We start from the raw sequence: 24,694 nt of genomic DNA, 5'->3' as shown, positions 1-24,694 counted from the left end.
GCTTGCCTCAGTATCGGCCTTTACACAATCATAGCAACATCATCAACAGGCACTTGACTTGCTGCAATTCAGAAAATTAATGTTCGTGGGTATTTGTTTCTTATTCTGTTCGCCCATTACGCTTTCTTAGTACTCCAAGAAACCTTTACTGGTAGCACAGTCGGGCGCCTGTGCTCAGTCACAAAATCGAGCTGATTAGCATCAGGGGAGAGAATCGAAAGTTTGACCTTCGGGCGGAGTTTTGCCCCATGCAAACGATGGACACTTCCGTCCGCGATTGGCTTCCGGCACGCAGAATAAGTAAACATACAGGTTGTTGACGATGGAGGGGACAAGTAGTGGACGGAGCGGCAACATTTGACTTGCTGGCCGCTGCCCTCGAGACTCTGGGAGGGGAACCGATACACAGAGAGGAGGAGTAATGAAGAATCGGCGCGATGGTGACCTGAGGACCAGCGGCGCGCGCTTTCAGAGCACCTGTCGTCTGCCATAGTGCCAGACATTGATTAACATAAATGAAATCTGATCCACATCGCTAGCAAGCAAGGTAAGAACATTAATCATCAATCACTCAAGGGAGTTTTTTGTTGATCGACATCACTGGTGTGAAAGCACGAAAGGCTCATTGTGTGAATATTGAGTGATAACCGCACCAATCACGTTGAAGTCTGTGTCAGACCGTTCGAAGTCAGACTATATAATATACACTTCGTCTGCTCGAGTATCTATATCTGTAGAATAACTTCGTATGATCCATAAATAGCAACGTATGTTTGCAAGAGGTGAACTGTAGAGAACTATCGACATGTTAGCATAACCCAGCGGGTTAGGGGGAAGAATTTACCCGATGCTCCCCAGCATGTCGTAAGAGGCGACTAACGGATTCTGTTTCTCCTTTTACCCTTGTTAAGTGTTTCTTGTATAGAATATAGTCAATGTTTGTAAAGATTTTAGTCAAGCAGTATGTAAGAAATGTTAAGTCCTTTGTACTGGAAACTTGCATTCTCCCAGTAAGGTAATATATTGTACTGCGTTGCAAGCCCCTGGAGCAATTTTTTGATTAGTGCTTTTGTGAACAAGAAACAATTAACAAGTGGCTCTATCCCATCCCCCCCCCCTTTCCCCGTCGCGATATAACCTTGAACGGTTGAAAACGACGTTAAACACCAAATAGGAGAGTGTCTTGTTTCTAGTGTTGATACAGCAAAATATGTTGGAATAAAAAACTGATTCAGTGATTGTATACTTGATGCAAAATTACAACATTCTCTCTCTCTCTCTCTCTCTCTCTCTCTCTCTCTCTCTCTCTCTCTCTCTCTCTCTCTCTCTCTCTCTCTCTCTCTCTCTCTCTCTCTCTCTCTCTCTCTCCTGTCTTGTGTGTGTTTGTGTGTGCATGTTTTTTTTCTGAATGTGAAAAAATTACTGCAGTAAAATAATGGTCTTTTCTGCTAAATAAGTGCTGACTTGAACCTTTCATGTGAGCCTGCAGTACAGCTAACATTTAAAAAAAAAAATCACAAAAGGTATCAAAGAACTCCACTATTATAGGGCATTGAAACAGTGTAAAATGTCAGCCAGTGACCTTTACTTTTCTTTTCAGCCAAATAGTTGCCCAGACATGATAGAGTGTTTTACACTTATATAGACATGAAATGCAAGGGTCTCTGCTGCTATTGATTTATCATTTGGCACTTGCAGGATCGTGTTTCATCATTGACAGTTCTGCAGAGCTGGCAGACAAACATCACCATGATTCATTTGCGTGGAATGAAGGTGCCTCGGGGCAACAAAGGGGGTCCACTCACCAACTTCTATGCCTCGTCAGGGTTCGGACCCCCTAACACCACCGAACAACTGCGGCGTGGCGTTCTTTTGGCAACAGTCGCCTCTGTACTCGTCCTAGTAGGGTCGATTCTGACGTGGCTAGGTGAGAGTTTTCGTACGAGTGTTGGTTTCACAACCCAGCTGCATTTGTGTCAGTGGTTTTGTTCAAAACATGTATACATTCACTGAAAAAGTTAAGGTGAGGCACTATTAAAGCAAGTCCCTATTCATCTGTATGCCTGCAATGTTAAAAGTAAACAAAAATAATACAGTGGAACCCTTCATTTGAGAGCCCTTTTTCATATGCTGGTTTGTTTTTTCCGGCTTCAGTCTTTTTAGTTATTTTAAGAAGGTGCGTCTGATAATAGAAAGCACATCCAAGCTTGGAGCCTAGTTCTTGTTTCACTATAGAACGTGGCGCCATTTATAAGGGGGGGGGGGGGGGGGGTGTGTGTTAAAAATGGGGTTCGACTATGTACAGCTACATTCTTCAAACTACGGGCAATATTTAATAGATTACTTTAGCACTTTTAGTGCCTGTACTCTCTGTGTGTTTGCTTTACTTTTGAATTTGACCTTATAGCACTTCTATTCAAGACCAGTGATTTACAATTAACAATAGCTAGATTTAGAGACAAGAAAAAAGCCCACCACTTTCTCTTCACCACCTCATTTTCTCTTGCCCGCTGGGATGCGCGCGCACAACGAAACTCAACAGTGTGTGTTAAAAAATGTCGCGGTTTAGACTGACGCCAGCAGAGAAGTTCTGTTCGCAGAAGAAGCGCGATGTGCGATTAATTTGCAACCCGAAGCTCTACTAATACAATTTATAACTGTTCAAAGTGAGACAGTTCACAAATTAAGGTCTGCCCTATAAATATAAGTATTCTATTTATATTAGGGAAGAAATAGAACTCTAAAGTCGTGAAGCGGCAACCGGCTCCGGGCCGCCATCTTTGATTTTCCCAAGCGCAACCTAGGCAAATGTATGCTACAGAAATGCAGTGAAAGGTCGACTTTAGCGTCCACTCCAGACCTTAAAGTAGGAAGATATGAACAGTTAAAATAACGATCAGGTAACCTATATCCAATAGATTAAAGGTTTCGATACAGAAATAACCAAAACATGATTACAAAGTCAACGAAAGTAGATTCATAGAATCGCCCAAATCAACGAAAGTCGTTTGTGTTTTTGGTGTGAACTTCGTTTCACCACCAACCGGAAATGACGTGTACGCAACATTTGTGATGTAGCACTTCCTTATATGGCATGAAACGAATTTGTGGTTGGTTGAAAAATGCCCAGTGATCGCGCTAGGTATTTTTCAAACCGGTATGACGTCATGAGCTGGCTACAAGGCTCTCACGAAAATCGGTAAGCTTGCCAAAGCAACCAGTAAAAGACAAACAATGACTTACAATACATTAAATCAATGTCAGTGATATGCGGACGTTTTTTCTCCCCCCCCCCCCCCCCCCTCAAAGCAACTGTCGCACAACTTGACAGTGACACATCAGCAGCCGCTGTGAGAGAGAGAGAGAGAGAGACTTCCGAAATAAAATAGGAAAGCAAATAGTAATCACGCAACTGGAAGACTTACTAGTTACTTACTGTTACAGTTTCACTTTCGCCTAGTCTTTGTTGTCAAAAAGTTTTCACGCGCAGAGCCAACAGCATTTCTATGACTTAGCGATTTTGAATGGTCTTCGAGAGATGAATGTTGAAAATTTCGACAACCTCTTGTGTAACCATTTTTTTTACGTGTTTTTTTGCAGTCTTCACAAAACATGAGAAAGTTCTCCCCCTCCCCCTCTGTCCGCAACCACAGAAACTCTTTGCACCATTTTTCCTGAAATCGTTTGACAGTGGAAGATGCCGATGTTGGTTTCTTTGCCGCCGCTTGAGACTCGGGCTCTGCAGATGTACTAGGCCGTGAAGTACTTTCACTTTCAGTTCTTTCATTCAAAGGCCTTTTCTCACCTCTTGGGGGTAGAAAAGACAGTAAAGATCGTTGCTTCTTCATCGCAATCGACTCGCCTCACAATAATCAACTGTATGTAGACAAAGATCTAAGCTGGTGTGAGTACGTGATTTCCCGGTATGATGCTATGTCGGCTATAGTTAGACGCCGTCCCTTATAACATAAACTGAAAGATTTTACGATGGACCGGGAACCGAAAGAAATGGCGCGAAAAGTATGATGTCTGATTTTTGACGTCATGTTTGACACCTTGACATCAAGTGTCATCAATGGAGACATAATCGCAACATTGTAGCGCTGTCACAACAAGCCATCCAAATCTCTCTCTCTCTCTCTCTCTCTCTCTCTCTCTCTCTCTCTCCCTCGTACTGACAAACGATTTTTGTAATTACTACTTTTTTTTTTTACCGGTCAAACCAAATAACAATCGGTACGTCTGACCGACATCCACTTTTTTTCCCGGTATTGGCGAATCTTAACCGGTAAAATACCGGAAATTACCGGTAAACGCGATCCCTGAATGCCTGTACTAAATAAGCCTATTTTCTGGAAATAATTCTGTCAGGTTGGTTGTACACGAGGTGGTCGCTTCAGGGGCAGGTTTGACTGTATTATGTTTTCCTGGTGGCCACCTGATGTTTAGTATGCTAACCACGTTTCTCTCTCTATCGCTCTCGCTGACTCATACAGTATTTAATGTGTAGAAAATGTGACCAGCTGTATTATGTTTTCCTGGTGGCCACCTGATGTTTAGAATGCTAACCACGTTTCTCTCTCTATCGCTCTCGCTGACTCATACAGTATTTAATGTGTAGAAAATGTGACCAGCTGTATTATGTTTTCCTGGTGGCCACCTGATGTTTATAAGTATGCTAACCATGTTTCTCTCTCTATCGCTCTCCCTGACTCATACAGTATTTAATGTGTAGAAAATGTGACCAGTTGTATTATGTTTTCCTGGTGGCCACCATGTTTTATGTGCTAACCATGTTTCTCTCTCTATCGCTCTCGCTGACTCATACAGTATTTAATGTGTAGAAAATGTGACCAGCTGTATTATGTTTTCCTGGTGGCCACCTGACGTTTAGTATGCTAACCATGTTTTTCTCTCTATCGCTCTCGCTGACTCATACAGTATTTAATGTGTAGAAAATGTGACCAGCTGTATTATGTTTTCCTGGTGGCGACCATGTTTTATGTGCTAACCATGTTTCTCTCTCTATCGCTCTCGCTGACTCATACAGTATTTAATGTGTAGAAAATGTGACCAGCTGTATTATGTTTTCCTGGTGGCGACCATGTTTTATGTGCTAACCATGTTTCTCTCTCTATCGCTCTCCCTGACTCATACAGTATTTAATGTGTAGCAAATGTGAACAGCGTACTTTGAAACTGATCATTATGTTTTCAATTTGCAGTGTACACAGAGGTGTTTGGTAGCAAAGTTCCCATCATGGGCCCACTGGTGCTGGCACTAGGATGTCTGCTGGTGGTGCTGTCCACAAGGCAGTTCTACATAGTCTGGAAGATCAAAAGCACCACCCCTGCTGCTGATAAGGTCAAGTAAACACATGTCACAAGAAACTATCCCACTCATGTCACAAGAAACTATCCCACTCTCAGGTTTATGCTTCCTATTGCTTGGCGACAATATTGCTTGTTTGTCTAAAGCTTACTTTCAGCTAATTGTAAAGAGTGTGAAAAAAATTATTTACTCCCAAGCAGCTGACTAAGACATTGATGATTGTAGCTTAAATATTGCTTGTTTGTCTAAAGCTTGCTTTCAGCTAAATGTAAAGAGTGTGAAACATAATTTATTCCCAAGCAGCTGACTTAGACATTGATAATTGTAGCTTCCATTTTGCTTGTTTGTCTAAAGCTTGCTTTTAGCTAAATATAAATCAATCAATCAATATGAGGCTTATATCGCGCGTATTCCGTGGGTACAGTTCTAAGCGCAGGGATTTATTTTTTTATTTTTTTATTTTAATTTTATGCAATTTATATCGCGCACATATTCAAGGCGCAGGGATTTATTTATGCCGTGTGAGATGGAATTTTTTACACAATACATCACGCATTCACATCGGCCAGCAGATCGCAGCCATTTCGGCGCATATCCTACTTTTCATGACCTATTATTCCAAGTCACACGGGTATTTTGGTGGACATTTTTATCTATGCCTATACAATTTTGCCAATCGTGGGATCTTTAACGTGCACACCCCAATGTAGTGTACACGAAGGGACCTCGGTTTTTCATCTCATCCGAAAGACTAGCACTTGAACCCACCACCTAGGTTAGAAAAGGGGGGAGAAAATTGCTAACGCCCTGACCCAGGGTTCGAACTCGCAACCTCTCGCTTCCGAGCGCAAGTGCGTTACCACTCGGCCACCCAGTCCTCTATATAAAGAGTGTAAAAGAAATAATTTTCACCCAAGCAGCTGACTTAGACATTGATAATTGTAGCTTACTGGACTAGATAAAAACTTTGTATTTAAGATGTTTTTGATGCTGCCCCTAACGTACGGGGTGTCCCCCTTTTAACCCCTTCCCTGCCACAGTATAATAGCCTTTTGGTATTGCTGTGTGCCAGGCCAAAATTATTTTTTTTTGGGTAGGTTCACTAATCTGTTCACTGCTCATTCATTTATTGAGATATCTCTTAGATATTTGGCATGTTTTTTTTTATAATACCCTTGGCTATTATGTGATATCAAAATAATAGGATTTTGTTAAAAATGTTTTTGTAAATATTGATATAATGAACTTTTTTTTTTTCACAAAACAAACAGTTTTTGGACACACACACATACATTGCAGCAGATAAAACAACACAAAACACTGCAAAAGCAGGTGAAAGTGTATAATGAAAATGAAGTCAAACATCTGGTACTCACATTACAGCCATCAAAAGTGTTCTGTGTGGTAAATCCATTAATGAATAAGGGTACCACGCCCCATTCCTCGGCCACGCCCTTTTCCTCGGCCACGCCGCCCCCGCGAACTCGAGCCCCTACCACGACCACGACCTCTCACGACAGGAGGGGGTGCGGTACATGTGCTAGGAATAGCATGGTCAGAAACTTCGGCAGCATCAGACTCAGTCTCGGAGTCACTTTCAGTTTCTTTTTTGAAGTTCGAGTCATTTTCGTCTTCATCACCCACAGCCTCCGACAAATTAAGAGGGTGGTGCTGGTTGCTGTCTGTCTCATCGTCGTCGGAATCGCTGTCATCTAGTCCTCCTAAGTCTTCATCGCCACTATCATTGTCGTTCAACACTTCTTGCAGAGCTTCTAGCGCACTGTTGCGCTTGAAGACAGGCCTGCGGGTTGAACTTCGACTTTTGTCAGCCATCTTGAATACGATAAAAGGTCTGGAACTTTCTCCGAGTTTTCGTCACGTGATACGAACTTCTGCGGACGGTCCAAGGGAAATCACTACTTTTTAGCAACCCTATGCTAGATCTTGGAGCAGTTTTCCACGCTTACCTCCCATTTAAAATTTCAAAATTTCGCCGACACAAATCCCACGTACGAGATACGGTTATGGGCATACGACTAAGTCTTCAAGTGGAATTACATTTTACAGAGGTTATAATCAAAAAGTCCAATAAAACACTGGGTCTTAAAAGAGAGGGAGTCTTAAATTGGGGGTCTTATGAGTGGGGTTTTACTGTGCCAATCTCTAAGGCCAAAAAAAAAAGTTTTATGTTTCTGGTCACCCGACCCTACCTAGTTTTTTCCTGCCGACCCTAGACTTTTTTTTATTGCATTTGTAAAAGAAAAAAAGCGTCAAAACGAAAGTAACAGATGGCAGACGTCACAAGGGGGATAACCCCGCATCCCTTTTGTCTCATTTGTTTTGTAATGTGTTGTCTTTCTCTTTGTATAGTAAGTCTAGTCTCTTCGCGTCACTGTATCGTTATTTTCTACCCTGACAAAAAATTTTTTTTTAAAAATCCCAACGTACCTACCCTATTTTTTGTAGCCATGTTACCAGAAACATACAACTTTTTTTGTGTGGCCTAAATGCTGATATGTGTATTCATGTGTAGCGGTTAACTTTTACAGACGGATGGTGGTCAAACAGACGACGACGAGATGCCCTGTGGAAGCATGCTGGAGATGGACACCTATGATGCAAGGTATGGGCACATATGTGACCCTCCACCACGGAATGAATCGCTTGTCACCTTTGCATGATTTTCATATTTTTACATTTTCCTAAAGGTTTTTTTATGCTCTATCCAGTGGTGAAAACCGTTTTAGAAAAGAGCGAAAACTGTTATAAACCTGTGACTAAGGTGACCCTCACACTGTTACCAGACACTCCCCGGACTTATATTAAGCCTAGCGCAGAACCGCGCGAGGTGACATGCGACTCATTTCGTGGTGGAGGGTCACATATCACCTTACCCTGACCAATACCTGTACAGGTAAGTTTTGAATTTACCTGTACAGTGGTACCTGTGATGTGAGGCCCTCCGATGAGAGGACACCTCCCAACACAGGAAACCTTCTGCAGTCCCTCTGTAATCATAACCAAAATGTACCTGTCATGGAAGGCCACCTCCAATGCAGGGACACTTTCGGGTGGTCCCAAGGGTGTCCTTTTGTCAAAGGTAACACTGTATTACCAGATGAATGTTTGGAAGACATGCACTCCCCAGCAGTCTAGGCTTGTCTCATCAAAATATCAGATCCTATGGAAAATTTGGTAGCTGTTAATGTTCATAGTGGTAAATTTGATTTGTCATTGATGTGGCTTTCCCACTACATAAATTAAAGAATGTAAAGTGTGCTTGCAGATTTCTGTTGTCATTCGTGTACCTTGATTCAATCAGATGAACATTCCTTGTCTTTGATGCTAAGTGTTAATTTACAGTGTTTGTGAAAGCTTTTCATGGGGACAGAGACTGATGCATGATAGACAATTGAGTGGTAATGCACAGGATCGTTAAGTTTTGACCTACAGCAGTCCCTCTCATGAACGGACACCCTTGGGCCATAGCAAAACTTTCCGTACATTGCAGGTGTCCGGTCACGGGAGGGGTGACCACACCACCCTCTCCCCCATACACTCACACAGTGACACACAAACAACAGGATTGAGTCTATGCTAATCGCTTCTTGTGGCTACTAAACAATAACAATAAACTCCTAATACTTCTTTAAACGTTCTGTAAAAATGATTTGTATGAAAAGTGTTGAAAAGAAGAGATAAAATAAATCCTCAAGGCAGTGAACACACTCACCATGCACTGACATACGAAAGCAGCCACACAAACACAGCACAGAGGAGCGTGTGCAGATGCTTTGCAAGAATAAGCTTGAAAACCAGTTTGAATGAATAGCAGCAGATAGAGCTGCATGTCATAATCATGTAATTTATTTTCTTCTTGTCTGGCTTTATTGACTGCATGCTGATCATGTGGCATGGCAGTGACTTTTCACTCTTCAGTCGGAAATACACTGTACACAACACAGCTCTCACTCTCCCTCACTACTGCCTACCCCGTGACAACTGATGCTTGGAAATTGTGTGGAAGAGTACACCTCTCTATTTCTCTCCAATGCTCTTCCTGCTGACATGCAGTGACACCGGACACACCACAGAGTTTAGCCAGCTAACCCTCCACCCCCCCACCCCTCTCTCTCACTCCCTCGATCCAGCCATGTACTGTTTGGGGCTGTGGCCAGAGAGGCCAGCTGCACTGTTCACTCAGAGCAAAACCAGTTGACTGTGTCGTAACTTTTGACAAAGCAAGACAACTGAAGGGTTCACAGATTAGGCAACCGACTCACTGGTCAAGGCTGAGGGGAAACAAGAGTATCTTGTCAATGAAAAAGGTTACACACAGGCACACGATGCTGAGAACTGTGGCCGGTTTTTCACTCTCTTTCGCTCAGGACCTTCATCGACTGTGGTTTTTATATTTAGTCAAGTTTTGACTAAATATTTTAACATCGAGGGGGAATCGAAACGAGGGTCGTGGTGTATGTGCGTCTGTCTGTCTGTGTGTGTGTGTAGAGCGATTCAGACTAAACTACTGGACCGATCTTTATGAAATTTGACATGAGAGTTCCTGGGTATGAAATACCCGAACGTTTTTTTCATTTTTTTGATAAATGTCTTTGATGACGTCATATCCGGCTTTTCGTGAAAGTTGAGGCGGCACTGTCACGCCCTCATTTTTCAACCAAATTGGTTGAAATTTTGGTCAAGTAATCTTCGACGAAGTCCGGGGTTCGGTATTGGATTTCAGCTTGGTGGCTTAAAAATTAATTAATGACTTTGGTCATTAAAAATCTGAAAATTGTAAAAAAAAATAAAAATTTATAAAACGATCCAAATTTACGTTTATCTTATTCTCCATCATTTGCTGATTCCAAAAACATATAAATATGTTATATTCGGATTAAAAACAAGCTCTGAAAATTAAATATATAAAAATTATTATTAAATTTTTTTTTTCGAAATCAATTCAAAAACACTTTCATCTTATTCCTTGTCGGTTCCTGATTCCAAAAATATATAGATATGATATGTTTGGATTAAAAACACGCTCAGAAAGTTAAAACGAAGAGAGGTACAGAAAAGCGTGCTATCCTTCTTAGCGCAACGAATACCCCGCTCTTCTTGTCAATTCCACGGGCACTGCCTTTGCCACGGGCGGTGGAGTGACGATGCTACGAGTATACGGTCTTGCTGCGTTGCGTTGCGTTCAGTTTCATTCTGTGAGTTCGACAGCTACTTGACTAAATATTGTATTTTCGCCTTACGCGACTTGTTGTTGTTAACGTCCAACAGACAAGAATAAAGAGCACAGTGCAGTTTCATGTTAGCATCTTCGCATGTACTCCACTACTGACCAAAACTACCCCCCCCCCCCCCCCCCCCCTCCTGATGGGTACACGTGCACTCAAGTTATCAGTGACTGTCATCACGCCATTGCGGCTGTGATCTTTGTACCGAGAGCCGGACTGCTCTGTTATCGATTTTGTTGTGGTGAAAATTTGACGATGGTCTGTCCGTACATTGGAGGTATGACCTGCTGTTGGGACCGAAAATGAGTGTCCGCGTCCACGTTTTGCAGGTGTTCGTTTAAGGGGGGGCAAATATAGAAGGAAAACACTCCGTGCCGAGCAAATGTGTCCGTACATGTCAGGTGTCCGCTCACGCCGGGGGCCGTACATTGCAGGGACTGCTGTACCATCACAGTTCATGTGAGAAATTACTACATGGCTTGCTGTGTCATACCGGATTTACATGAGTTGCTTTTTAAAACATTGAACTACGAGTGAAAGCGAGCTTTTCAAGACTTGAAAAAGCAACGAGTGTAAATCTGGTACGACACAACAAGCCATGTAGTATTCTGTTTATCCTGCAGACTGTACTAACGTGTATTTGACTCAAAACGTCTCGCAGTCGAGGCGTACAAATTGAAGACGCTTCTTTTTTAACCTCAATCTCTTCCAAAGCCGTATGCAATCTTTCACGTTAAAGCAAAGAAACGTCACTTTAGAAAAAACTCTTTCAGAGGAAACAGCAGGTGCAAAAGTGTCTCCATAATGACGTTTGTCTCGGTGACTTTGGCATCATAAGCAGTGAAAAAGCAGGTCCCTGCCGGACTAGTTTGACACAACCTCTTTTACATGATATACATGGGTGTGGTTTGAACTATCTTGTTACCTCATGAGTGATCTCTCTCACGTATGTATAGGATACAATTATGTATCAATTGAACATTAGAGTTTCCTTCTTCGAGCCATGTGATGTCAATTAGTCCGACAAAAACTCATATTTAGACAGCTAGCAGAGATTGTGAAAGAGTGCTTGTTTTTGTGCATTCAAATTTTAACTAAAATCCATTGATACATAACTGTTATTTGTGATTAGAATTGACCAATATGTAGAGGTTACACGCCGAGTCTCAGTGATTATTAAAAATAATGGTCGAAGTTAGGGGATCATGAAAAATGCGAGCTTTAGCGAGCTTTTTCATGACTGCGAACTGAGACCATTATTTTTTATAATCACTGAGACGAGGTGTGTAACCTCTTTATTCCTCCTTTCTTCAGTTATTCAAAGAAAAGAGGAGTTTTTTTGCGAAAGTTTGATCGAATCCTGTTCACTCAACCAGTCAACCTGCGCAGGCGATCGATTAATGCGCGGTTGTATAGTTCCGTGCAAATCATTCCATTCTGTTAACACTTCTTGTCAGTTTTCCTATTTTGGACTAAAATCAAGTACACAGATATGCTGTTATTCTGCTGTGGCGGCAAAGGTAGATATTGTGTGTTCTGTATATGTTTTGGTATCGCTTAGGATAATGTTCTTTCGTCAAATGGGACTAGCAGACGAACTTTTGCACCCATGTTCCAACGTTAAAAACTGTATGAAGTTCAGTTTTCTGGGAGAAATAGTGTATGAAACTGCTTTATGTTGTTTAAATTGATGAGATGTGTGCATTTGGTTGCGTGTGATCTGTTTATTAAATGAAATATTGTTGAAAACTGACTGTCGGATTGCAGTCTGTTGTCGAAGAAACTGAGTGAAAAGAAGGGGAACTACTCTTGTCGCTAGACAAAGTATGAGTTACTTGCCTTGCGGGAAATTGCTTGTGATGAACGTTTGAGCACGGCAAATCTAGATTCGGAAAACAACCGAACTCATGGATTTTATATGAAGATTCATGTGTTCAGGCCTGTAGTTGTTAATTTAAATGCGGTATGTTTGTATTGTTTGCTCCAGAGATGTATACTTCGTACGTTAGAGCGTTCGGAACTTTTCAGTCGCAAAAAGTAGTACCGAAACAGAAAAACTTCTCAACCCATTGCACTATCGAGGATTCAGGCTGTTGCTGGGTCGTTATTTGTTTGGTTGCTGGGTCATTATCGAAAAATAACTACCCCTACAAGTTTACAGAGGTAAAGAAGCAGAGGGGGGAATAAATCGTTTTACACATATCTCTTCAGTCATTGTTCACCTCGTCTGTGTAAAATGTAATATTTCAGTCAAATATACAATTAAACATAATGTTTGATATTCGGAGTTGATTGATGCACAGGATCCAAGTAGAATTAGTGAGATTGCTGAATTGCAGGTGTAAGTTTGGAAGAGTTTGGAGGGAGACAGGTGCAGGAAGTGAAACAGAAATGTAAATCCGGATTAATATACACTAAGTTCATGGTTTTATGCACATAGTGCAACAAAACTCAGAATGTGAACAAAAGTGCTGAGAGTAGCTAAGACTTTGCACTGACAAGACATAGTGACACTGATAGGAGCTGTCACAAGAAAGAGTGACAGTGGTGCAAAAGATGAAACCGCCCACGACAACCAGAGAGGGGAAAAGAATTGGCTTGATATTTACAAGTGTTTTGCTTTGATCTGTCCTGTACAGCCAACAGGATTCGCTACCAGACTACCTACAATCACAAGCACAGAAGTACAACTATTCAGTCAGCACCACCACCTACAACACCACCTACACCAACAGCTCTTCCACCACCACTGCTCATCCAGCGAATGCTGCGTACCAGTCAGTTCCAAAACCTCGTATGGCCCAACAGTGGTCAAGCGCAGGTTATGTGCCCTACAACACAATGTACCAGGTGAGACCACTGGGACCACAGTCAACACCCCATGGTGTTGCCGTTTCTGCAACCGGGACAGCCCCCCAGACAACCACCACAGTTGCTATTCCTTACTCAGCAATGATAAACAGAACTGCTGCAATATCAGCCCAGCAGTTGGCTACCACCACTGTCGCTCTTCCCTACGCAGGGCCTCTCCAACAGTATTTACCTATAGGTGTGCCGCCTCCAAAACCCACCACCACAGTCGCTCTGCCCCACGCAGGGCCGGTGTGCATAGCGGTTTCACCAGCTGCGTCTTCTCCTCCTTCCTCCACCACAGCCACAACACCGATTACTTCTGAGACAGTTACCACCGCCAGCACTACAGCGACCACAGTAATTACCTGCAGCAAGGTACACTCGTGCTCCGATCTGTGCTTCATGAGCCGGTCAGGGTCAAATGAGGTGCCCAATCCGCGTCCAGTCATTAACTACAGTCAAGTACAGTTGGAGCTTTTGGACAAAGTGGCAGCAACCATTGGGCGTATCTCCCCCACACGCCTGAATTATGCTCCAAGTACGAAGTCTCTCGGTGAGCGCAGTCCCGGGGAGCGCAATAATCACAAGAATCTCAATCTCTCTTTCTCTATAGAGAAGACTGACATTCTGGAGACGATTTAGTGTGTGCGGTCAAGCAAACAAATGGACAAAAGAATCAGTGGCACCTCCCCCCCACCCTCTGGCCTAATGCTCCCTGCCAGGAGTCCCTCGGGGAGCGCAGTACCAGTCCTGGGGAGCGCATTACTCACAAGAGTCTCAGTCTCTCCAAATTCATAGAGAAAACTGACAGTGACATTCTGGAGACTATTTTTAGTGCGTGAGGTCAGGGGGAAAAAATCTGTTGCACCTCCCCCCACCCTCTTGCCTAATGGTCCCAGCCAGAAGTCCTTTTGGGGGTGCAGTACAAGTCCCGGGGAGCTCATAATGTCACTAGAGTCCCTGGTCTCTCCATCTCCATAGAGAAGATTGCCATTCTGGAGACTATGTAGTGTGTGAAATCAAGCAAAAGAAGAAGAAAAAATCTATGACACCTACCCCTAGCACCCTGCTTAATGCTCCTAGCCAGAAGTCCCTTGGGGAGCGCAGTACCAGTCCCTGGGAGCACTTTTCTCACAAGAGTCTCAGTCTCCCCATATCCATAGAGAAGATTGACATTCTGGAGACTTTGTTGTGTGTGAGGTCAAGCAACAACAAAAAATGCACCTAACATCTATGGCACCTCCCCCGCCCTCCTGCCTATAATGCTCCCTGCCGGGAGTCCCTCGGGGAGCGCAGTACCAGTCCCGGGCAGCGCATTTGTCACTAGAGTCTCTGTCTCTCCATATCCATAGAGGTCAAGCAACAACCAGGGCCTAGCATTGTAAGTCGTTCGGCGTACTTTACGTCGAAATAACATCTCGATTTGGTGTACGCCGAAATGCAAAAACCTGTTATTCCCAAACGGTAAACCCAAACAGTCCCAGCTTTCGTTTTGTGCGCCGTTCGGTTCAATTCTCAATCGGTTTGACAGTTTGCTTGAGCACGCACTTCCTCTGGCATCGCGCGAGCATGCTTTGTGCTGGTGTTTTGTGGCTCTAGACTTAAAATAATGTCTCGAAGCGAGATTGTTGAATGTGGTCAGCCATTCAGTGGGAATGGCTCAGCCTGGGATTTTGTTCCGAAGGCAGAAGGCAAGTCAGAAGAAGTAATTTGCCGATACGGACTATGGACCGTTGGACTATGGCATAATTTAGTTGCTCAATCTTCTTTGGGGGAGGTCATTTCAGGTAAAAAAAATCTCTAAAAAATCTTCAATTTCGGGGGGCTTACTGCGAACCCCCACCAGGGGCTTTGCCCCTGGACCCCACTGGGGGCCTCGTGCGGCCCCCAGACCCCCGCCTTTGTAAGCTGAACTCACTTTTTCCGATGCTAGGCCCTGAACAACACAAAATGCACCTAACATGTATGGCACCTTCCTGCCCTCCTGTCTGTAATACTCCCAGGACGGGAGTCCCTCGGGGAGCGCAGTACCAGTCCCTGGCAGCGCATTAATACAAGAGTCCCAGTCTCTCCATCTTATCGAGGAGACTGACATTCTGGAGACTAGTGTGTGAGGTTAAACACACACACACAAATCTGCCTAATGCTCCCAGAAAGATGTCCTGATGGGGTGGGCAGCACAGTCAACAGTGGCGAAGAATCAGTCACGAGAGTCTCAGTCTCTGTGGAAAAGACTGATTTTGTGGAGATTATCTAGTGCAAGGTCGAGTAACAACAAAACATGTGATCACCATCTGATGTGCAAGCTGTTTGCAATCCATGGATGCATGCGATATTTTTGAGAACCTCTAGATTGTGAAATCTAGCCATTAAATTCTTAGTCTCCAAAGAGAGGACTGACATTCTGGAGACTATCTAGTGTGTACAGGGGTCCGATAAAAGATTTTGTGGAGCGCAAGCTGGTCTGGCTGTTTGCTATCCATGGATGCAAGTGATATTTTGAGAATGACTTGTGCGTGAAATCTAGCCACAAGTCTTCCTGGGAGAGGAGTGCCATTCTAGAGATGACCTGGTGCTTGAGATCTAGCAGAAGACTATTGTGTACAAGTAGGTCAATGTGATAATTTTGAGACCTTCGAGTGTGTGAAATCTTGCCACAAAAGTCTTGGACTGATATTCAGGAGACAATCTAGTGTGCAAGAAGATCTAGCAAAAGACTTAAGTGCACAAGCAGTTCTATGGGGACATGTGATATCTCCTTGAGGCTATCAAGTGTATCAAATCTAGTGAGACCCTATATCCTTTACAACTAGACCTGTAAGCATTTGCAGTCCATGAGTATGTGTGATTTCCTGGAGACTTCCTAGTGCATGATGAGATCTAGCTAAAGACTGTTCTGCTTACCCCAGCAGGCGTAGCCGTTTGAAACCCATGGGCAAGGGACTGCTTGAAGTCTGAATTAAGCCTCAAATTAACTGGGCAAAGTCGACTACGCAAAGTAGACTTCGTGAAGCTGGCCGCACTGAGTTTTCAATAAAAAAGACTTCACGCAGTCGACTTCAGGCTCAATTAGAGACTGCCTTTACAGCAATTTGATTGTCATTCCTGCAGGCAGGTGTTGGAAGAAAATACAAGTCTGAAGCGAGGAAGACTAATGATCGTCCCACGGAAGATTTCCAGGCAACATGACTTCACAGCCCTACGTGCACCCATGCTAGCTACTATCACCCATGCTAGCTACTATCACCTGAGTTTTACCGTGAAATGTGTTTCTCTCATCAATAATACTCACGTCGGAAGATTGTCCCATGGGTTTTCAGGCAAAGTTTTGCACAGCCTTACATGTACTCATTACATGTCGCCTATATTTTACTGTTACAGGATGCTGTAGGAAACTATTAGTTCTGAAGCAAGGAAAGATCGTCCGACAGATCAGTTCAGCAAAGGTTTCTCAGCCCCACTTTGTACCCTACTTCTGACCCCTGAATTTTGACTGTAACAGAATGTGGGAAGATAATGTAGGTCTGAAGTAAGCAGGAGTAAAAATGGTCTTTCAAAATATGATTTTCAGGCAACGTTTTCTCATCCCCACATGTAACGGTAATGTGTAATCGACTATTACAGGATTCTCAAATTTGTCTTCACCTCCTGGGAAATTTAAAGATTGTTCTATGTGTGTTACATAGACTAGAGTCACAAAAGGAGAGAGTTATGGGATATGTATACTCACGGAATAAAATAACTTAACATGTTTTAAAATTTAATATCTCAAAATCGGAAAAAGTTGCAGGAGAGCAGGGTGGTACGATCATAGAACCATCAATTCCTGAGAAGAGGAAAAAAACCGGAATGTTCTCGGTTGCTTAGTTTTTTCACAATTGGTCCTCAAAGACGCATGGTGTCATTTTGGAGTTTACTAGACTGACGCCTAAGCTTGCCGACGCTGCCGACAGCCAGTGCACGCTGTGTGTGCTGTAAACAGGAAGGCCTGCACTCTTTGACTCTCGGGGCACGTCTACCCGTACTTGAAACCTGCAAAAGGTCTGCTGCTGATCCACGAATATTGCATGAAAGTACTGCCTTTGGTTTGTCCGTTTGTTTGTGAGTGAGAACAACTCATTAAAATGTTTCTTTCTCTTTGCCCAAAACTGTCCACTCTGTCTTTCACCATGCCACGAACGTGTGTGAACGATAGACTCGTCGCAATAGGGATGTTGAGAGGAGGGATGACTTATACTGATGTTGTTAGGAGATTCGGAGTGACCAGGCAATCAGTGCACGCACAGCGCTGTCAAACACACAGTGCTAAGTTCGTAAACTCCAAAATGACACCATGCGTCTTTGAGCTCAAATTGCAAAAAAACGGAACAAGCCAGACTATTCCGGTTTTTTGCCCATAATGAGCCATTGAACAAGCTTTACGTTGGTACAAAAATCACTCCTGTAACTTTTTCCGATTTTGAGATATTACATTTTAAACAATGTTAAGTTATTTTATTCCGTGAGTATATAAGAGCTCTTCTTTAAAGGCACACTCCTTCTAGTCAAAAGAGTTCGGCTCACCGTGTCAGATCTGGCTGGGCTTTTACATGGGATAATTCAATCCCTCGACTTGCACACATACCAAAAATCAACGCCCTGACTATTTGCTGTGATGAGTTGGAATTTGTTGATTAATTGATTTTGTAAAAGCCACTAAGAAATTAATGTACAAATCCACTGTGCACAGAGAGGACTCAGTCTGTTCATTTTTGGATGTCATGACCAAGTCAAGAATGGTCTTATCCCATGTAAAAGCCCATGACCAGATGTGAAATGTTTACGCTTGAAGGGATGCCTTTAAGAACATTAGCAAGGTGTTTGCAACTGCTTTGCAAGGCATTGATTGTGATACTGTGCACACTCAACTGTTGAAATTGTTCTTTTCCATTTCTTGTTATTGTGAGCACACAGTAGTTTGATTCTTGTCTATCTATGGTGAATTAAGTTTGTGTATTTTGGTTGTTGATTTTGAATGTTAAAAAGTCTCAAGTTTTGGTGTGTGTTTTTGTAACAATTGTATTTTATTTTGTACAAAACATCATGTGCAATATTGTATAGATCTGTCTTTTTTCTTGAATCTTGTAAAAGAGAAACAGTGATTGTAATTGTGTGCAATTGTCCTCTTTTGGACACAGCATTAACTTTATGTAGTGTTAACCTGTCTGTTACATTTTACACTCTACAGCAGTATTTAATCAATCATTTCGGCGGTGAACGTTGAAACAAATGCGTAAGAATGTTTTCCTGTTTTTCTCTCCCAAAGAATCTGAGTCGTTGTGAAACACACGTGTACATATTGCACAAGAGTATTTTATAAATCATTCACTCTGTCGTGTGTGTTGACAAATATGGTTGCATGAGCATGTTTATACTTCTGTCAAAGAACTTGAGTAATTGTACAGCACACATTTGAGCTTAAAAGTTCAGTCCTTGCTGTGTCAACACTTTGGTACATTATCAACCTAGGTCAGGTGGCCAGGCTTTTACATGGGACACGACCATCCCTGTCAACAGTTTGGCTCATTAACAAGCTAGCTGAGATCTGGCCAGGATTTTACATGGGACACGACCATCCCTGTCAACAGTTTGGCTCTTTATCAAGCTAGCTGAGATGTGGCTAGGATTTTACATGGGACATGACCATCCCTGTCAACAGTTTGGCTCTTTATCAAGCTAGCTGAGATCTGGCCAGGATTTTACATGGGACACGACCATCCATGTCAACAGTTTGGCTCTTTATCAAGCTAGCTGAGATCTGGCCAGGATTTTACATGGGACACGACCATCCATGTCAACAGTTTGGCTCTTTATCAAGCTAGCTGAGATGTGGCCAGGCTTTTACATGGGACACGACCATCCCTGTCAACAGTTTGGCTCTTTATCAAGCTAGCTGAGATGTGGCTAGGATTTTACATGGGACATGACCATCCCTGTCAACAGTTTGGCTCTTTATCAAGCTAGCTGAGATGTGGCTAGGATTTTACATGGGACATGACCATCCCTGTCAACAGTTTGGCTCATTAACAAGCTAGCTGAGATCTGGCCAGGATTTTACATGGGACACGACCATCCCTCCACTTTGACACAGAAACAACACTCTGCACTTCGTGAATTGGTGAGTTCGATTTTTTTCTGAATTAATTTCTAAAATAGCAATAAATGACTTTTTACAAACTTCATTCATGAATTATTTTTATCTCTGCGCAGAGAGCGTGCCCCCAAGGTGGTTGTTTTTGGTATGTGAACAATTACGAGATGAATTAGAGTGATGGTCTTATTCCATGTAAAAGCCTGGCCACATCTCAGCTAGCTTGATAATTAATGAACCAAACCGTTTACACAGGAAGGACTGTGCATTTTACCTTTGCCTTTTGACTGTATACAGAGTAGATTATATGCACATTATTAGGGTTGTGTATACACCTGTGTTCCATACTTAATGGGAGGTGTCACGTCATATTGGAAACTGTGAATTCTCTACAATCCAAATCATGTTAACATGACTTACCTCCCTTTTGTATCCTCTCTGGGGAGTATAACTAATATAGGTCCCTGGTCGCGAGTAGGCCTACATGATTTATGTACACTAATCATGTCATTTCCAAACATCTCCCTTTCTTTTTTTGAGTTCAAAAGTAACTTGAGAACTATTCTGGTACTGGTGACTGTGATTTCAAGTTCCTGGATTTTGTTGTTGTTGTTGTTGTTGACCTTTTAGTCAATATTAATAATAACTGAAAAACTCAAATCATCTATTTATTTATTTTTCATAAACTCTAAATCTCAGTCACTCTTCATTCATGCCATTATACATCAAACAAAGAAATGACATATTGCATACCCCCCGCGGGTTAGGGGGAAGAATTTACCCGATGCTCCCCAGCATGTCGTAAGAGGCGACTAACGGATTCTGTTTCTCCTTTTACCCTTGTTAATTTGATCTTCCTCATCCTGGTAGTTGCAGTGCTTTGCTAACTCTCTGAGTGCTCTGTAAAACTCTTCTACTGTTTCACCATGTCGCTGTCTTCTCTGTTGTAGCTGTGACCTTTCGTAGATGACATTTTTCTTCACCACAAAGTAGCTGTCCAGCTTCTGAACCAGAGTATCAAAATCTGTGTCTTTCTCGTCGACTTCATCGCCGTCTTCATTCCGTGTCTTGCCAAAATTCATAAGTTATAATAAAATACTGAATCAGTCACATTTTATTTTTATTTAATATAATTATTATATTAACATATTTATTTATTTATAACATGAAATTGTTATGTTATTTAGAATAAGCAGAAGAGAGTGCATATTTCTCACTCTTCACCAAAGAAATAAGTATGAAGACATGTGACTGATAAAAAAATAAAAAAATAAGTAAATAGTATAATAAAAAAAATTATGAAACACTAGTACATACTGGTTCAAATCTGAACAATAATGGTCTTGGACTTTTTTCTTTCGGGAAAAGGAGCATTCTAGCAATCTAATTTGATTGCTGACACGTGGGACCTGCATGTATGTAATGAACTGCCCTTGAAACTTGCAGGTAGAATCTCCCATTTTTTTTGACAATGTTGCTCATGATGTGTTTGCAGATGTCTACATTTTTTGGTCCATGATCTGTGTAAAGCATGATAAAACTAACCACACTCAATGTGTTTTTCTCATCAATGATACTCACTGTAAATTTGATCACTGGGTAGTTGTTTCGAACGTGCGGCATGCAGAACCATTTTTTTTTTTTTTGGTCAGAAAAAAATCTCTCGCTGAACCTGGTTTTAAGCCCGAGCTGATAAGGGAGGTAACCTTCGTGGTGCTTGTGGTTTGTTGGACTTAACAGAACTCTGGTCATCAGAAAGTCTACCCTCGTTTAATTTTATCTTATAACTTGCATGTTTTGTCTTGCCATTACCCCCTGCAGGTTAGGGGGAAGAATTTACCCGATGCTCCCCAGCATGTCGTAAGAGGCGACTAACGGATTCTGTTTCTCCTTTTACCCTTGTTAAGTGTTTCTTGTATAGAATATAGTCAATGTTTGTAAAGATTTTAGTCAAGCAGTATGTAAGAAATGTTAAGTCCTTTGTACTGGAAACTTGCATTCTCCCAGTAAGGTAATATATTGTACTATGTTGCAAATTTTTGATTAGTGCTTTTGTGAACAAGAAACAATTAACAAGTGGCTCTATCCCATCTTCCCCCCTTTCCCCGTCGCGATATAACCTTCGTGGTTGAAAACGACGTTAAACACCAAATAAAGAAAGAAAGAAAGCATGACGATTTCTGATTTTCTGAATGTTGATTCTCATTATAAACATCACATTCTATATGCTTTTAACCTATCAGTGTATCCTTTTTCATCATGACAAAGGCTATATAGACAGACACTCAGACATTTAATTATTTTTGTAATCAGAAAAATCTTTCTTTTTTTATGTGAAACATTTTGTATGGGAACTTATGAATTTTATTAAACTAATTCTTCCAAATTTTAATTATATCAATCGGGTCTCTAACAAACAGGGCACGTGTCACTTCACAGCTGTTGTTGCACGTTGAAAAGCTTTTAATAACGTGTGTTTTTTTTTATTACAGTGGAACCCCCATTTTAAGACCTTTCAAAAATCTGAGAAATTCAGTCTTAAAAAGGAGGGAGTCTAAATTATCTTTGAATGGGGGTATATTTATGGGGGTAAGTAATAGGCTTGATCAAAACAGTGTGGTCTGTACGAATGAATTTTAGACAATGCTTATATACACTAAAGCACCATTTGCTATGCTGAACATGTTTAGAAAAATGTAAATTGCTACACTTGAAGTTTCACAAGGCTTGGCAGGTCTGTTTTAGTTGTATTCAGTACAAACAACAAAAGAGGAAGAGAGAGAGAGAGAGAGAGAGAGAGAGAGAGAGAGAGAGAGAGAGAGAGAGAGAGAGAGAGAGGAAGACTGAGAGAAAGAGAGAGAGAGAGAGAGAGAGAGAGAGAGAGAGAGAGAGAGAGAGAGAGAGAGAGAGAGAGAAGCTGCAGATGAAATTGTTATACAGTAGATTTATCATTTGCAGAAGAGCCTGAATATTTCTCCTTATTTTATTTCAAATGTTCTGTTCAAACAAAAAAGAAAAAGATTAAAAAAACACATGTACATGAAATTGTTATGCAGTTTATTTAGAATAAGCAGAAGAGAGTGCATATTTCTCACTCTTCATCAAAAAAATAAGTGTGAAGACATGTCACTGATTCAGTATTTTATCTGAGTAAACATCAGAACTTTGTTAAGCCTTTTTCATCTGAGTGATTACCAAATCTGCCTTGAGTGTCTTACTGTTGCTGATTGGGTTGAATATATTGACTCTTCTACCCGTAATGGATGACCCCGCAATGAGCATTCCCACAATTGGTGATTGAAAGCTTCTTCTGTTCAGAACGGGTGATGTCATTGGCAGTCAAATGATGATTTGCTACCATATCTTCAAAATGACTGGAAACTTGATGTACGTGTTGAAAATCGGTCTGAAGAAGAACCTGAAACGTGCTTTGACTAACAGTGTGGGCAAATTTTCACCTGATTACAAAAAGCACGGCTTTACATGAGATCAAATTAGCATTCTCCGTTCAACAGGGGAGATAATTGTCATCACCCATTAAGGTAATACCCATTGCAGAGTTATTCCTCGTGGGTGTCATAGTCAGTCCCATCAGCATTACTGTTTCAGAAACCTTTTCTCCTTGATAATGTGTTAAGATCATTTTGAGGCATACAGTTCTTCTTCTATATATATGTGATGGTTTCCCTGCTGTGTTAACACTTCATAGATCTCAGTTTGTGGTGTTCAGTGCATATATGTGAGTGTACTTATTGATATATACTATATTTATACACATATATATTTTATAATCAGTGTTCGATGATAATGATTATGCACGGAATTAATGTGTTGGACAACTAGAGAGTGTTTGTTCCTGTTGTGTTTGTAACATTTTGTGATGTGTACATGTATTTCTGTGTGCAATTCATTCCTATCTTGTAAGGTTTTGTGTATGTGTGGTGGGGGGGGGGGGGGGGGAGGTCTGACTTCCACCCATAATTGGTGGCCCCACAGTGGGCAATCCCATAATTGGCAACGCTAAGTGAATCCCATACATAACAGGCGATGCTTGCTCTAGTGTTCTCTGGTTTGATATCACTTTCTCCAACCAACCGGGTTTTTTTTCGCACTCTGAGTGAGTGAGTTTCATCATTATAAAAACTCATTTACCCTTAATTTGTTTCATAAAACTTTTTTTTAAGGATAAAGTTGCAAATGAATAAGGAATCACAAAACTGGCGTTACCAATTGTGTGTTACAGTGGCTTTGGTGTCACCATTTTGAGGTTGAATTTGATCCCATCAGCATAAGACAGTAAGTGCATCTTGTAATGTGTTTTGCTCAACATGTTTAAATACTGTACAATCGTGTCTTTTGCACCAATGCTGAATCCCATTCCTGTCTGTTTATTTCATTTATTTGATTATTTCTATTTGTTTTCCGTTGTGATATCTTTACACTGTTTTTTGCTCAGAGATGTTAGAGTTTTTGTTTTTTTGACTCTGTGATGCACCAAGTTTTATTTCGTTTATCTCAAACTGCATTTGTGTTGAAACATTTTGTGTTTTATTGTTTTTGGATCTGTGTGAAAGCAATATTCTATGGTGTGGTAAGATGCTAGCTCTTCTTTGTGTGTGCAATCAAAGATTTCTTAGCATTCTTGAGCAGTTTTCTTGTAGTCTGTATTTAACACACACAAAAACTAGAAAGCAACAACAAACAACCGGAAATGCAGACAGACAAACAAACAATAGGAACAAATGATTTTTTAAAATGTATATGTTCTTGCACGAAATAGCATAAATGTAGATGTGCGAATACATTTTTAGACATTGCTACACTTAAACACCATTTGCTACTTTAAAAATGTCAAAACAATCTGAATTGTTACACTTTAGGCTTCACATTAGTGTTGGCAGGTCGGTACGTGACACCTATATGTCAATCTGTGAAATTGATCCAACAAGTAATTCCTACTCTGCATTGGAAACAGCCGAGCTGTTAATTTTTGGTACATGTCCAAGTTGTCTTCAGCGTTCGATGATGGTTGTGTATATTCGTAGGCTCGTGATGTTGACAAAGTGGGCTGTAATTACCAGTTCATCTTCTCTCGTTGCTATATCTTAGATACAGCATGCAGGAAAAAGATATC

General features: G+C 41.5%; 1 protein-coding gene across 1 annotated transcript; it reads left to right on the top strand.

The window, feature by feature from the left end:
• Positions 1 to 142: 142 nt before the first annotated feature.
• On the top strand, positions 143 to 23,514 carry LOC138952928 (uncharacterized). Its single transcript, XM_070324681.1, has 5 exons — positions 143 to 547; positions 1,699 to 1,927; positions 5,225 to 5,364; positions 7,881 to 7,954; positions 13,217 to 23,514. The coding sequence occupies exons 2-5, from the start codon at positions 1,750 to 1,752 to the stop codon at positions 14,070 to 14,072; spliced, it is 1,248 nt and encodes a 415-aa protein (XP_070180782.1). The 5' UTR covers positions 143 to 547; positions 1,699 to 1,749; the 3' UTR covers positions 14,073 to 23,514.
• Positions 23,515 to 24,694: the final 1,180 nt, after the last annotated feature.

This window comes from Littorina saxatilis, linkage group LG17 (genome assembly GCF_037325665.1).
Source record: "Littorina saxatilis isolate snail1 linkage group LG17, US_GU_Lsax_2.0, whole genome shotgun sequence".
Taxonomy (NCBI): Eukaryota; Metazoa; Mollusca; class Gastropoda; order Littorinimorpha; family Littorinidae; genus Littorina; species Littorina saxatilis.
Note: the sequence above shows the minus strand (reverse complement) of the source record. Positions and strands in the feature narration are given on the sequence as shown.